The following is a 16,869-nucleotide window of genomic DNA, read 5'->3' on the forward strand; positions in this document are numbered from 1 at the left end:
TCGGGGTGCTCGGGCCCTGTGGTGAACTCTCTGCCCAAAGTGTAAAACTACCAATTATTTCCCTCTCTGATTCTCATAAACTCTCAGATTGACATGCCGTGTTCTAGTGCAGTTACTACTTGCATTTCACTAATCTGCTTCGTCTCATTAATAAGAATTGAGTCAGTTTTTGTGGTAGTGATTATATTAGCATGTTATTACAAGTAATAGATATTGATGTTACGCAATACAGTGGTTCAAATAGGGTGACTTTCAAATGTTCTCTTACATAACATCTGGCCATTTTAGGTTAGGGAGGCCAGTCTATTTCAAAGGACATCCAGGGACTCTGGATGTTTGTTGCTCTGCCATCGCCTAGGGTAGCGGTCCCTAACCTTTTTGGCACCAGGGACCGGTTTCATGGAAGATAGTTTTTCCATGGACTGGGGTGGGGTGGGGGGATGGTTTTGGGATGATTCAAGCGCATTACATTTATTGTGCACTTTATTATTATTACATTGTACTATATAATGAAATAATTATACAACTCACCAGAATGCTGGCAGGAAGTGGAGCTCAGGTGGTAATGCAAGTGATGGAGAGCGGCTGTAAATACAGATGAAGCTTCGCTAGCTCGCCGCTGCTCACCTCCTGCTGTGCGGGCTGAGGGTTGGGACCCTCGCCCTAGGACATGGGTGGTCCAACTTTTCCTCTAAAGGCCCAGTAGTAAATTAAGTTTTGTGGACTGTACTATTCAACTCTACCATTGTAGCACAAAAGAAGCCATGGGCAATAAGTAAATGAATAAGTATGGCTGTGATCCAATAAAATTTCATGTACAAAAACAGACACTGGGCTGGATTTGGCCTTCACTATAGTTTGCTGTCCCCTGCCCTAGGGATTAGCTTAGTTTGCATAGTTAAATTTGGTTGCTGCAATATTTATGTTCCAGGTCAAGGGAAAGAACACGGTCAAAATTTAGAGAAATATGCTTGTGTTTAAGTTGTAGATGATTTGGAAGTTGTACATTTCACTTTCTGATCCCAATAACATGAACTTATAACACAAGAGTGTCTGATAAATTTGATCCTACCCCTGCTGCTTTCTCTGCAGTTGTGGCTCGAGAATTTCTGTAGAGAAGAGCTTCAGGCAGCACAGGGCATGGGGAGTGGGGGCTTTGGGAGCTTGTCTTGGAGTACATAAGAGGCTTGCTTGCTTTCCTTCTGTCTCTTTTTTTCTGTCTATCTTTCCTGTCTTTGCCTCCCTCCCTCCCTTCCCCTTTCCTTCTTTTCTTTCTCTTCCCCCTGCCCCTTTTTAAATACTAGTTTGTATTTATTGTGTGTGTGTTGGGGAGAGATGGGCTCTATCCCTCCCCCCCATCTGTTGCCTCCCAGTACCTCTTAGCTCTGCCACTGCTCGCTTGTCAGAAATACTGGAGATGATTTCATCTCTCGGGTGTTTTTAGCTCCTTAGTTTCCGTAGATTCCTTCCCAAAGGCATTTGTTCAAGTTTTTCTTAAGCTAAAACCACACTCCAAACCCCTTCTCAGCTATCACTCTGCCTCTCCTAAACTCTACAACCCATTGTACCAACACCCTTGCCCCTGACCTTCCAAACGTACCTCAGTTTCTTCCCAGCTGTAGCCCACAATCCATTTCACTGTGGTCTCAGCTCATCAACATTGCTTTTGCTAAGGTTTTCCTCTCATACTTGGCATCTCATTCCCCCTCCTCCATCCCTTCTGATTCTCCCTGGATGATTCTACCAGGGTCAGTGGTAGGAGAATATGGTTCTAGTCATGCTGCTCTGCCTTCTTTTGTTACTTGCCATATCCTCAGAAGCTCATTCCTGCCAAACAAAGACTAAAAAAACTTGGTTTTGGTTACAGGATTGATTCAGGGTCAGTTCCCTTTTGTGATGTGAAAACAAGATTGTAGAAAATGGGTTGGGAGTTTTACATCCGGCAAAAACCTTCTCTCTTTTTCCCTGTAATTTTTAATTTTTGGTTTTACCACTTGAAAAATTATGTAAATTATAACAGCAGAAAAAATAGTAAAGTTACTAATCCCTCCATCTAAAAATAATCGTGAATAAATTTGTCATGATGCTACACATGTAGTTATACAAAATGGAATCAAAGCAAATGTAATATTTACTGACTTAAAAAAATTATTTATTTTCTAAGGATCAAAATGCCTTTCTAGAAAGGATGTGCCAGAATACTAGTCTGTTGGCATTTGTATAAGTCTCTTTAGACTTCAGACACTTTGCATTAAATAGAAGAATTCTTTTTTTCTTTAGAAATAGGGTTTTGTCTTGTTTGAAAAACATTTTTTTCCCAGTTCTTCAAAGTAAGATTGATGCAGCTGGCATTCCTTTCTTTCACTTTTCAGTCTTTAAGGGTACTTTTTGTTTGTTGGTGATGTTCGGGAATTTGGTTAGATTTGGTAGATGCTAAAGTCTGACCAGATTGTGTGAGGTATTGCTATTCTCAGGCAAGGAGGGTGTCTAGTATGTATTATGTCCTATAGGTAGTCAACCCACTGTTTTGTTTGCATTGAAGGATGTCACAAAGAAAACTCAAGTATCCATGGACATGGTAAATAGTGCCCATGTGACTGCAGATCTTATTGACTGATAGGTTTCAAAAAAAAAAATCTCCTAGCATGAAAAAACATCTTTAAAGCTGCTTGTCTTCCCTATTTTTCTCAGTTTCTATTTGTTTAGAAGGTATTTAAAAACTTTCCCTCTCAGATCTGGCCTAGTGTACTTTTTAACTAAGGTGCAACCTATTTGATAAGGTTAGGGACCAAGCAGAGTTATCTTTTTATCATATCTTAGGCATCTAATGGACTAATATGAAATTTTCCATTAACTCAAAAGTTTTAAAATTGAGGCACAATTTTTAACCTATTCATGTTTAAGCATTTAAATTCATTAAACAGAAAGTCAATAAGGAAGGTGATTTTTTTTCAGTCCTGTAAATTGAAAAGCACATCCTTTGTTCTGCTAGATCATTATTTGGAAAATAAAAGGCTGATACAAGTAATTTTCCTCTATTTAAAGAATAAAAAATTTTCCAAATATAAAACTAAATGCTTGAGGAGGAAACTAATAATCTTTAAAACCCCTATTGGAAACTTTTCTATTGGAAAAGTTTGTGAAGACTAACTCCTTTACTTAGTATTGCTACTTAAAATCTTCTGTTTTTCTGTTTGAAACTTGTAGTCAGCAATACTGTGGTTAATTGATTAATTCAGGTTAAGCTTTCCATGATTGTTATATTTTCCTTTTACTATTGAAATATATAGAAAAGGAATCAATATTTTTCAAGATACTGAAATTTTTGAGACAGATACATCTAGTCAGTGTAGGTGAAGATAAGTCATTCTTGGGGCTTCCCTGGTGGCGCAGTGGTTGAGAATCTGCCTGCCAATGCAGGGGTTCGAGCCCTGGTCTGGGAAGATCCCACATGCCATGGAGCAACTAGCCCCGTGAGCCGCAACTACTGAGCCTGCGCGTCTGGAGCTTGTGCTCCGCAACAAGAGAGGCCGCAACAGTGAGAGGCCCGCGCACCGTGATGAAGAGTGGTCCCCGCTTGCCGCAACTAGAGAAGGCCCTCGCACAGAAACGACGACCCAGCAGCCAAAAATAAATAAATAAATATTTTAAAAAAGATAAGTCATTCTTCAGAAGAGCCTCTGCACTGCTTGAATGCAGTTTGTTTTGTATTATTAAAGAAATAATAATCACCTTAGTCATTTAGAACAACAATAACAACAAAATTGAAATTGAGTTTCAGAAGTTTTTTTAAACTATCCTTTCGTGGTTGACTCAGAAGTATCTCCTTGGGAACTAAGGCAGCAGAGGGTTCTAGTTTTTTTCTTTCAAATGGCTTTGCCAAGCATTTTTGCTGGTACTGACCCTGTCTTAGACTGTGGGCTTGAGATGTTAATATAGGCCTCTACCCTAAAGTAAGGTTTGTTTCTGAGAAATAGAAGAAAAGAAACCAACCAACCCCTTTAGAAACAGCATGTTTTGCCTTTCTTTGTAAAGTCCCTAAGCAGTTTTTTTTTTTTGCGGTACGTGGGCCTCTCACTGCTGTGGCCTCTCCCGTTGTGGAGCACAGGCTCCGGACGCGCAGGCTCAGTGGCCATGGCTCACGGGCCTAGCCGCTCCGCGGCATATGGGATCTTCCCGGACCGGGGCACGAACCCGTGTCCCCTGCATCGGCAGGCGGACTCTCAACCACTGCGCCACCAGGTAAGCCCCCCTAAGCAGTTTTGACCTGCTTTTGATGTATTTATTTGAATGGTTATTCAAACAGTATTAATGATCTGCTAAAATGTTAGGCTCTGAGCTAGATTCTCAGTATGTTTACAAAGAGTTTGTGATAACATAGGAAAAATGCCTATTATGATGATAGTTAAAAAACAAAAGGATGCAAAATTATATATGCAGTTTGGTTACAAAAGTATATTTAGAGAAAAGACTGGAAGTAAATAAGTCAAAATATTATTAGGATTCCCCTCCTTTTTAACTTTTTTTTTTTTTTTTTTGGTGGTACGCGGGCCTCTCACTGTTGTGGCCTCTCACTGTTGTGGCCTCTCCCGTTGCGGAGCACAGGCTCCAGATGCGCAGGCCCAGCGGCCATGGCTCACGGGCCCAGCCGCTCCGCGGCATGTGGGATCTTCCCGGACCGGGGCACGAACCCGTGTCCCCTGCATCGGCAGGCGGACTCTCAACCACTGCGCCACCAGGGAAGCCCCTTTTTTAACTTTTTGATGCCTATTTATTATAGAAAATTTGGAGACAGGGATGCATGTGTACATATTTTAATCCCCCTCCCCACCACGTACAACTCTCAGTTGCCATATGTATTGCTAAGATTGGAGATTTAATTTAGTGTAGCTTTTTACCTCAAAGACAGTGGCTTAACAGTGAAAATTATTAAACTGTCATCCAAGTGTATCTATGAATTTAAAAGCTTGTAGCAATAAAACTGTGCTGGGAGAGATTTTTTACGAAAAGGAATTTAAGACACAACTTCTGCCTTGCAGGACCTTATGATCTGGAAAAGGAGAGTGTATAAATTGTAACAGACATAATCTGTAAAGGAGTCAAAATGACATTACTGGGCAGGATGCTATTAAATGCCAAAATTTGCACCTTGTACTACTGGAGTGCAGATTAAAGGAGATTCATCTGAAGACCCAGTGGTAGAAGTGGAACTTTAAATGCATTTTTAATAATAGGTAGTACCTGGTAGGAAATAAAATATACAGAGTAAGTGTAGATTTAACTTTAAATACTTTATCCCCACCTGACTAATGCACTTTTTTTTTTTTTTGGCGGTACGCGGGCCTCTCACTGTTGTGGCCTCTCCCGCTGCGGAGCACAGGCTCCGGACGCGCAGGCTCAGCGGCCATGGCTCACGGGCCCAGCCGCTCTGCGGCATGTGGGATCTTCCCGGACCGGGGCACGAACCCGTGTCCCCTGTGCCACCAGGGAAGCCCCTGACTAATGCATTTTTTTCAAAAGATTGTTCAGTATTCAATTTCTTTCTTATAGAAAAAACCCACAACTACAATTACAAAAACAATTGCTGTTGTAAAAAATTGCTGAATTGGGCAGAGGGCAGTAGAAGAGGGGGCATTCTGGTCTGAGGGGAGAAGAGCAACTTGAAGTTGGGAATAAGCAAGATATAAAGGAGAGCCTTGCTTTGAACATGGGAATATTTAGGATCCTTTTGCGAGCGTGGCTGCCTTTCCTTGGGTGTTATTAAAGAAATTAAACTGCATAGATTTGAGTCTTTCATATTAAGATATTAATCTGTTAATCCCTTGGGTAGCAGGTATCTTTAACCTTTCAATACACAATATAATTTTTTACTTAGTTTGAAAATATTTATTGAATAAAGAGAACTCTGAGCTTTCTAAAAGATGACTTGATTTTTTTTTTGATAGACCTCATTTAAAACAAAATGCTTCTTGGGCTTCCCTGGTGGCGCAGTGGTTGAGAGTCTGCCTGCCAATGCAGGGGACACGGGTTCGAGCCGTGGTCTGGGAGGATCCCACATGCCGCGGAACAACTAGCCCCGTGAGCCACAATTGCTGAGCCTGCGCGTCTGGAGCCTGTGCTCTGCAACGGGAGAGGCCGCGATAGTGAGGGGTCGGCGCACCGCGATGAAGAGTGGCCCCCGCTTGCCGCAACTGGAGAGAGCCCTCACGCAGCAACGAAGAGCCAACACAGCCATAAATAAATAAATAAATAAAATTTAAAAATAAAAAAAAAAAAGGCAAAATTCCTTTAAAAAAAAAATAAAAAAAAAAATAAAAAAAAAAAACAAAATGCTTCTTTAAAAACTACTTTACATCTGAAGAATATAACTTAGCAATACTCAAGAATATTTTCCACCTTAGACTTTTTGGAGGAGGGTCATACATGTCCAGGTATATGAATGTGTTCCAGTTTTTAATGTCTGCCTTGTAAAATAAATTTAAACGGAGTTTAAATTTATTTAAACTTACACTGGAAAACTTAGGAAAAGCCGTTTCAAAAGTACATGAATCCCTTTCATCATTTTAAAAGAATAGATTTCTTTTAGAAGTAAGCAATTTATTTTGTATTGAATGCCTAGGCTTTCTTAAGCAAAAATAGATTTGAAACAGTGTGTAGTAAGTAGTCTTAAAAATGGAGCATATATTCCTGAATTTGGAGTAGGTTTAGAACTGAATGCACATATCAGTTCTTTTACGAATAAAGGTTAAAATGGGTGAGGATCAAATGTGAGAGTATTTAAACGATTCTCAAGATTTTCTGGCTCATGTGTAGTGACACTGAACTCTTTAGTCCTGGGCTTTAATTTGTGCCTGGTGCTGACCTGATGCTGTGCAGGGACACTCACTGCATCCCTTCATTCAGTTTCTCTAATTATCCCCACTTCCTGGGGAGCTTGCTTAGAACTGGGCATGAATGCTTGTTATGAAAATATTGGGCTACCCTGGCTACATGTAACAGTAGTTTTTGATGTAAGGTTTACGTATAGATGAACTGAATAGGAGGCTAAAGTTGTTTGCTGTGATTTTACTTAATCAAATTTGTATGAATATTATGGAAATTATCTGGTTAGTGGATTAGGCTTGTAATTAATGAAATCAAGGTTAATATAGCTCCTGAGCTTATTACATTGTAATTTCTTAGTGCATATTCAGAGAGAGATCTGACTACATAAATGATATGGGAAACACTCAGATTTGCAATTTGTGTATACTTGCAGATGAAGATAGTTCTTTTTGCTGGGAGGATCTGTTAATGCAGAGATTTGTCTCTTCAGGTTCACGTGAAAATGGCGGATGAGGCGGTCTGTGTTGGCCCAGCTCCCACCAGTAAAAGCTACCTCAACATGGATGCCATCATGGAAGCCATTAAGAAAACCGGGGCCCAAGCTGTGAGTCTGAATGAATCTGTCTACTGCAGCTGTTTCATATGTAGTGAGCAGAACACTAGAGTTTGTATTTAAAAAAAAAAATAAGAAAGAATGATTGAAAATGCTGTTGCAGTTCATGTCACATGAGTTAAATGTGGCCGAATTCGCTACTGGAAATCAGAGGCTTTGTAGCATCTGACAGTGTTGGTTACTGATCCTGCAGGTGGCTGCTGGATTCAGCTTTCACACCAGGGAGCAGGTTCAGTTCATTTCCAGATTTGCTAGGGGGAAAAAAAAAAAAGAAATCCCAATTAATTTTGAGAATTAACCCTTTCAGTGTTATAAGAGTATTAAAAAATATGTATTACAAACAGGATCCAAAAGACCCTGTTTTAATCATTTAAAAATTATGTATGCCTTGTTATACTTCCAGAAATAAAAATGATGCAATTGGTAATTATTTTAGTTTGATACTGTCAATGGAATATACATAATTTACATGGAGAAATCAGTAATTCTCCCCACCCCCAATTCTGTTTGGAGTAGAATCCAATGAGAAAACTGGGTTCTGACATCAGGAATAGTGTTTTGTTATAGTTGTTGTTGTTGTTATTGTTGTCGTTGTGTGTGTGTGTGTGTATGTGTATGTTTTTATCAGAGAACTAATTACATGTAATGTTAAAAAAAAACTACGTAGAGTTATCTCTAAAATTGGATGGAAGCAGCCAACACCAGCAGTTAGCCTGGAGTGCTTCAGTTAGTGTTCACATTTCTTTTGAAAGAAATGTTTTAGTAAGATGCATGTTTAAATAAAAAACTGAATTCATGAACGCATATTATAGATGTTACAGTTTACTAGCAGAGTTAATGAAGGTAAAACTCTTAACTATAGATTATCAGAATACAATCTTTAGTTGAATGTTTATATGAAATGAAACTGTTGGAGTGAAACTCTTTTCCTGTGATGTAGTAGTGTAAATTATTCTGTACCATGTTCATAAAGCTTAGTCTAGCATTTAAAAAAATCTTAAATGTGTAGATACTTCTAGATTAGATTATGATACTGACTCATTTAGAAATTTGACTTATAGCAGAATTATTTTCCTAGAAATATATTCAATACTGACTGATAATAGGGTGGCTAAATTTATGTTTGGTCAAAAGTTACTTGGTTAGAACAGGATGGTAGAATTTAAATTGTTGCAACGTGGCTTGTGAGAGAGGAGAGCGTGAAGTGGTTGTGACTGGCTGAGTGGGATGAGGAGGGAAAGAAGAGTAGATATTAGAAGAAAAATAAATTCAGAGAATGATGAAAAGGTAAAACCAAACTTCGATTTTAGTTAGGTTTGACAAAAACTGTTCATTGGGTAGTGGCTGAATATATTAATATTGTCAGGAATAAAATATGTTCATTGGCTTAGTAGCCAGGGTTTGGGAAAGTAGCAGTTCCTGGTTCTGTAAAGAAAGGGGAAATAAGAGTTTTTCATCCATCTTGTGAAAGGTTTCCTTTAACATAATTCTTTGACCCACTAGCTGTTAGAAAATTCTCCAGACTTGTGGCCAAAGTTAGTCTCAGAAGAAGTGGGGAGAGTTTGGGTTGGGTTGAATTGCATAGCCAAGTGCAGGTGGACAGGCAGGTGTGATGGGAGACGGCCCCGACTGTGGTTAAGACAGGTAGTGTGCTACAAGTGAGTATAAAGTAGGCGATTTCTTGGCGTTTGGGTCCGAACTCGGGAGAACTGAGTTAGAGCAGATCAGTATGTTAGAGTCAGTAACTTTACTCCAGGGCCCTTGAACAATAAACATGTTAATGCTCTTTCTGTTGTGCTTACTGTAAAGGTTTTGCAAATTGGTAAAACTGAAAGTGCTTTTTGTTTTCATTTCTAAGGTACATCCAGGTTATGGATTTCTTTCAGAAAATAAAGAATTTGCCAAATGTTTGGTAAGTTTGTAAGGAACAAGAAACTGTTAACTTATATTTCAGAAAGCAGCGTAACGGTGTTGCTTTTGTAAATATGGGTAGTGATGAGTTATAGACTTTTCATTGACCCAACGATTCTTTGAAAATAGTTTGGGAAAAGTGAAGACTTTTATTCTGTAACCTAAGTCTTGATTTGAAGTGTGAAAATGGAAAAGTTGTAAAATCACCATTACACCTAATGAATGATACCTAGTTTATAACATGTGTGGACTTTGACTTTTAAAATTAAACATTTCAGACTTTTAGCTAAATACATCAGGGAGTCCAGTGATTCATTAATTATTTACCATGAGCATAGAATGTGAAGCCAGAAGTAAGATTCTGTTTTTTCCCTTTTATTGCATATTATGGCATTTAATATCAAATCTTACTACTGCCTCTATTTTGGGAAATTTTTTTCTTTTTTTTATGACAGGAGTATCCTCCTGATATCACCATCCTGACTAGGTGCATGACCCTATATTTGCTATTAAACTGATTTTCCAGGTGTATTTATAACTACATTCAAGATGGTACTGAAACCTTAGTTTTCAGGTACTAAAATATGATATTGATAATGTTTTGAAAAGCTCATTAGATCAATTATCTCAGGTATTAAGTTAACTTAATATTTTAATATATTATACTTTGTTTCTGTGATATGCTTATATTTTGTTCTTCCATGTATTCAGAATTATTTATGAATGCAATTATCATTTTCAAGATGAAATTTTCACTTAAAATTCATAAATTTAATTTGGACAATTCTTAAGATCATAGAATTCTAGCCCAGAATGATCTGTTTTAACCAATTTACTTTATAGATTAAAAACTAAGGCCTGTAGATTAAACTGAGGCCTAAAGAAGTTGTGACGTAAAGTCACGCAGGTGGATAATAGTAACACATGTCTGGAGAGGTGTATTAGGTGTAAGTATCCAAAGGTCCAGGTTTACCAGGTTTTGTGCAGTATATCCACATTTTCCTGTTTATACCCCTTTTTATTATCTTCTAGTTTGAAATTTTGGCTGAGGTTCTGTCATTATGTAAGAAAATGATTTGAATATAATACATTTTAAATGTATTTGTACAATATAATATATTTAAGTTTGTATAGGTGAGGAGTCTCTAAACTGTGGTCCATGGGCCAAATGCAGCTGCTGCCTGTTTTTGTGAATTAAATTTTATTGGCACACAGCCCTCCTTGTTCACTTACCTCTTGTCTGTGGCTGCTTTTGCTCTAGAACAGCAGAGTTGCGTAGCTATAGCAGAGACCGAGTGGCCTGTAAATAAATATTCACTGTATGGCCCTTTATAGAAAAAGTTTGCCGACTCCTGGTATAGATGAATATCTGAGTCTGGGAGAAGTGAAATTATATGGCAAGTATATTTATTCATGCATTTATTCAGTCATTAAAAAGGGCTTATTTGATAGCTATGTTCAAGGCATTTGAGAAGGATATAAAAATGAATTGGATGTGCCACCTGCTCATGAGGAGCTCACAGTCATGTTGTGGAAAATAAGTCAGCTACACAAATGACTTCAGGGAAAAAAATATTATGAAGAAGTTCAAGTTCTCTGTAAATGAAGATAAGATTGTGCCGTCAGGGGTTTCATGTTAGAGAAAAGGGTATAAAATGTATGACTACCTTCCTTTCTCATTTGCTTTTCTAATTTTATCTCCTCCATTTTCCTTTATCAATGTTATGCCTTAGGCAAACCAGACAGCATGCTATTCCCAAATGTGGCTGGTTCTCTCCTGTTCTGTCCTTTCCATCACTCTCCTCAGTGGTCACACCTGTCCCCTGGTCCCACATTTCTTACTACTGTCTATTCTTAAAAGCACAGTTCATGTTACCCCTACCAGGCTAGTTTTCCGTGTTCTTCTGGTGAGAAGTAATCTCTTTCCTCTGTCTTCTAGAGCATTAAAATTTTTTTTTCCTTATCTGGCATACCACCTTCCATATTATGTAAAAATTGTTTCTGTATTTTAATGTCCTCTTAAGGTAAGAGACTTGGTCTTCTCATTCTTTGTTTCCCTTTTGTTTTATATTCTAATGATTTCTACGTAGTGAGTTCAATGAATGTAATGGAAAGATTAAGTAAATATTATTAGATTAAGAATTATGGAACAATAACCTGCAAGAAAACTTTCCTCCTGTCACAGAAGGGACTGTTTTGTAACTAGAAAGCGGTATTGCCATGTGTTTTTATTCACCATGAAAATATGTAGCTGGTGATAACTAACCTCTCTTTTTGTGCATCATGGCAACATTCTTATTTGGGATATAATTTTCCTAGCTTAAAAACTTTTCCCATTGGAGTATGCCATTTAAAATGGACCTTTTGAAATATCTGGCTATAGCTGGTGAGTTCCATAAAAATAACAGTGAAATAAAATTGCATACAGATTTTGTTATGCATATCAACATTGTTTGTGTGGTTGGTGACGAACCATTGAAATTTGATAGTTATTGTCTCAAACTGGGAATATTCTTAGAATCTGATTTCTAAGATAGTGGTAATAGATTACTATGTTGGCAGCAACTTTTGGCAAGAAAGATGAGCAGAATATGGAAAAGAAATCTTTTTTAAAGTTTATTTTATTTTTGGCTGTCATTGGGTCTTCTTTGCTGTGCGAGGGCTTTCTCTAGTTGCGGTGAGCGGGGTCCACTCTTCCTTGCAGTGCATGGCCTCTAGGCGTGCGGGCTTCAGTAGTTGTGGCTCACGGGCTCTAGAGCACAGCCTCTGTAGTTGTGGCGCATGGGCTTAGTTACTCCGCGGCTTGTGGGATCTTCCCGGACCAGGGTTCCAACTCATGTTCCCTGCATTGGCAAGTGGGTTCTTAACCACTGTGCCACCAGGGAAGTCTGGAAAAGAAATTTTTAAACTTTAATACTGTGGAATTCCTTTTACTATAACTTATGTATGCTGTAACTTATGTTTGAAATGTAATCAAATGTGGAGGTTCCCTGCCCCTCATTAATTTCTGGTTCTGTTTTTTGTTTCTTTTTCTTTAAATTGCTGTTCAAAGATCAGCATAATATTTACTTTGTTTATAGAAAAACTATTTGTGCCTTATCATCTGGTATATTGTTTTTAGTTAACAGCTTTGAATAAGATGATTTCTTGAATTTTTTTTTCTGAGTTTGTGCTATTTATTTGCTTTAGAAAGTACCATAAGCCAATTGTTAAAAGCATTCTAAACTTTGTATGTTTTCTTTACAAGACTAATTATTCTTTTTTTTTTTGCGGTACACGGGCCTCTCCCGCTGTGGAGCACAGGCTCCGGACGCGCAGGCTCAGCGACCATGGCCCACGGGCCCAGCCACTCCACGGCATGTGGGATCTTCCCCGACCAGGGCACGAACCCATGTTCCCTGAATCGGCAGGCGGACTCTCAACCACTGCACCACCAGGGAAGCCCAAGACGAATTATTCTTTATGCTTAATTTACACGAAATGGGATCAGATTATATAGAATCCCTACTGTACATGATTTAAACAAAATCATGTCTTTGCTTAAACAATTAATGGAAAATTCAAAGCTACAAATAATCCTTATAAAGAATAGTAATTTTCAGTAGTTTTAATATGCTGAGCACACATTTTATTTCCAAAATGTTTTTTATTCTGTATTTCCCCTCTGGGCTCCTTGTATTCTGAGCAGTAAAGGAACAGTAGTGGAAGGCTGTGAGGACTGTTAGAGTTAAGAAAAGAAATTCTTTTGGAGTTTACGAAAGGGGGTTGAAAAGTTAAACTATCTGCCCCTGGAAAAAGTGGTTTAAAGATTAAATGAGACTTAAAGAGATTTCATAGTGTTTTTAGTTATCTTTCTGGTTTTTATGTGTATGTTTTCTCATGTTATCATATCATATTTTAATGCAGCACAGCATTATAAGTTACAGTAGTTATCTTTATGAGAAATTTATGTTAGATTCAATAATTTGTGTTTCATGTATGGGTCTTATCCATGTATTTAGAAGATATGTGTATATATGCATACAGATAGTGTGTTCTATCCATGCTCAGCATTGAGGGTGGAGAAGGGAACTGTGGGAAGCAGTTGAGGTTTGATGATTGTATTTTTTTATCACCTTTTGTTGGAGACTTTTTAGCAAGGTAAGGAATGTAACTACTTCAAAAACAATAATGAGATTTTTTTTATCCATTGGATTAACCATACTTTTAAAAAATAGCTGTAACATCCAGGGTAGACAAGTGTACAGGAAGTGTCTTGTTCTTGGGAGTATAAATTATTTCAGCCCCCTTTTATCTTTTTTTTTTTGTTCCAGAAATTTGCTGGTATTACCAAAATTTAAAACGTATATATTCTTTGACTCAACATTTCCACTCTTAAGAATTTCACCTACAAAGATGTACTTTAAAAATGTTCATTGTAAGGTTCATAATAGCGAAATTGGGAAATAGCTCAAGTTTTTTCATCTTTAAAATGAAGAGAATGACACCTACCCTGTAGGGTTGTTGTGAAAGTTAGAAACAACATGTATAAAGAACTTAGCACAGAATCTGGCATTGATAAGATAAGGCAAATCACCTTATCATTACAGGTGTTAGTTAATAATTATTACTTCAGTAGATGGGGAGAGCTACTGAAGAGTTGGTTTTTTTTATTCTTTTTTTGAGAATGAGATAGTTAAAATTAGCATTTTGGGGAAATTAATCTGATAGTTTTAATGTGTATTTTGTGCGTGTAGATTTTTTTTCTTGTTGAGATTAATAATCTGATATATTATTCCTATACACACACGCATGATAATGTAGTTTAAAAATACTTTGACATATATGATTTCATTTAATTCATGCAACCATTTAACAAAAAGAAAACTGAGACTCAGGTGCAGTGACTTGCCAACAGTCACACTATATTGGTAAGTAATAGAATCAGGACTTGACCTAGGTTGGCTGACCATAAGTACAGAGCACTTAAAAAAAAAAACTGTACCCTGGTTTGCTTAGTTGGAAAGAGTGAGAAACCAAACAGTGAAAACCAGATAACTGTAGGGAACTTAGCCAAAGCCCATAGAAATCTGTTCCCGCACTTTATATTAACAGAGGCAGCACATGATCAGGTTGTGTAGATAGAAATTTGAAGAAAGCCTTTTGCTAGGTCATCGGTCTTCTGTCGTGAGGTTGTAATCCATGGTGTGTTAGAGTTGTGAAATGTGCTTTAAGTACTTGGCAACTGATACTAAAATTATGAAGTTATCAAGTTTTCTAATGATGTTATTTAACAATATTTTTGTTCTTAAAATAGTTTAGAGTGAATTTAAAACGATCAATATGATACCCTATTCACTCATATTTGAAAAAAACTTTTTCTTGAGTAGGGAAAAAAAAGAGAGCCGTAGACCTTGCAAGCCCAAATTTGTTTATAACTCCTATTTTATCTATATAGGTTGTGATCTGGGTAGCTCCTGGAAGTATGTTTTGTGTGTGACGTAAGTCGTGGCTTAAGAAAGGTTAATACTACACTGTATTTTTTAGACATCTAGTTTTAACTACATAGATATTCTTACCATTAACATTATTAGAATTTCCATTTTGGACACAGGTCTTTGATTTTATTATGTTAAAGTGAAAAAAATTTGAGAATGTAAAATCTTCAGAAACTTAAGTCACATGTATACATTGAAAAATAAGGTTTCTTCCATCTGTGAACCTCTGACCCCAGCCCCCAGTTTAAATTCCTAGAGACTGCCACTGCTACCAAATTTGTATTCTTCTGGAGCGCACGCATGCGTGTGTGTTTGCCTGCTAGAATTTGCTGTAGATTTGTTATACAGGGTACTCTTATTTGCTGAAGTAGGATTTTGTTTGTTCATAAGAAAAGAAGTGGCACAGAACTTTTCTTCCCTTCTCCAGGCTCTTAAAAATAGATGTGGAACACCTACCTGCAGATATACTTGCAACATTCTTATTTAATCTGTGGTGTGACAATCTGTGGTGTATTATGATTTATAGAAGAGAGAACAATCTCAGAATGAATGACTTGCCCAATGTCACATAGCTAGAAAGTGAGAGTATAGTTTCTTACAAAAGTCTTTGACTATAAATCCCATGCTCAGTAAATGTTCCAAACTACTTCTAAGATGAATTGGAACTAGACTGGATTGTTAGTGTTTTGTTTTTAATTGATAGCTTTGGCTGGCACCTTTTTTATTTTTTTTTAAACTATTGGTGGAAGTTGTTCTCTTTCTGCTCCCTTTTTCCCCCTCATTGGTGTACCATTGTTAAGGTCTAAAAACAGAGTATTTCTTTTGTTTTTTTTGGTCTTGTGATCTTGGATGCCGGTGAAAGTAACTGTCTTCACTTGGTTTTGCTGACTTTATAGGTAAAGTATAATACTTGAGTGAGCTGGTAGAGCTACAGAAGAGTCACTGATGCCTTTTTCCTCTCTGGGATACTTATGTTGAATTAATAATGTCTCCCTGAATTTAGAGGAGAGATTTGGTGACTCTTATCCTTTTGACAGCAATTTTGTAATATGTTTTAAATTGTGACTTTAAATATGTCATGTTCAAAAGGCTTAATGAATACCTATGAAACAAGCTTCATAAAACCCTTATCATAACAGAATGTCCTTTGAGATGTTTGAGAACATGTTGGATTAGAGTTCAGCTTCTAGACTGTTTGTTGAAGAATTTGAAGATGATGCTGAGTAGAAATGCTCTAAAGTGGATACCTGAAAAAGAAAAATCTTCTATTTTTAGGGAGTCTTTAAGGATGTAGATAAGGCAAATACATTTAGAGTTGTGGGGTTTGGCGGGTGATTTCAATAGGAAGGTTAAGAATCTGGGATTTGATGAGGCTGGGATTTTCTGCCCTTTGCTTGAGGTTAAAATAGTTTGAATTTTATACTCGAGCTTTCCTTCTCCCTCTCCTTTCCCTCCCCTGCAGTATTAGCACAGTCTGGAGTCAGAGTTAAAATTCTTGCTCCGCCACTTCATATCCCTGTGATCTTGGACAAGTTGCTTAATGTTTGACTCTGAAGACTCTCAAGTGTCTTATGCTTACTGTTGGCAGGATTTGTTTTTCTCCATCTGACTCTTATATTGAAAACATGTCTCCTGTAGCCCTCATGTAGTTGGGTCATGCTTTTTTTTTTTTTTTTTAATATATCTTGGATTATAATTGCTTTACAGTGGTGTGTTAGTTTCTGCTTTATATCAAAGTGAATCAGCTATACATATACATATATCCCCATATCTCCTCCCTCTTGCGTCTCCCTCCCACCCTCCCTATCCTACCCCTCTAGGTGGCATAAAGCACCGAGCTGATCTCCCTGTGCTATGCCACTGCTTCCCACTAGCTATCGATTTTACATTTGGTAGTGTATATGTGTCCATGCCACTCACTTCGTCCCAGCTTACCCTTCCCCCTCCCCGTTGTCCTCAAGTCTGTTCTCTATGTCTGTGTCTTTATTCCTGTCCTGCTCCTGTGTTCTTCAGAACCTTTTTTTTGTTTTTCTAGATTCCATA

The 16,869-nt window shown here is 37.6% G+C and overlaps 1 protein-coding gene across 7 annotated transcripts in view; it reads left to right on the forward strand.

Moving 5' to 3' along the window:
* The window catches only part of PCCA (propionyl-CoA carboxylase subunit alpha), a 389,666-nt gene that overhangs the window by 49,585 nt on the left and 323,212 nt on the right, over positions 1-16,869 (forward strand). For 6 of the 7 annotated variants that reach the window (XM_073795382.1, XM_019920938.3, XM_073795385.1 and 3 more), the window contains 2 exons: positions 7,316-7,429; positions 9,297-9,350. The exons of the other annotated variant lie outside the window; for it this stretch is intronic. In XM_073795382.1, the coding sequence (XP_073651483.1) occupies positions 7,316-7,429; positions 9,297-9,350 (168 nt within the window). The remainder of the gene's footprint in view (positions 1-7,315; positions 7,430-9,296; positions 9,351-16,869) is intronic. 7 annotated transcript variants of the gene reach the window in all.

The sequence above is a fragment of the Tursiops truncatus genome, chromosome 18 (assembly GCF_011762595.2).
Source record: "Tursiops truncatus isolate mTurTru1 chromosome 18, mTurTru1.mat.Y, whole genome shotgun sequence".
Taxonomy (NCBI): domain Eukaryota; kingdom Metazoa; phylum Chordata; class Mammalia; order Artiodactyla; family Delphinidae; genus Tursiops; species Tursiops truncatus.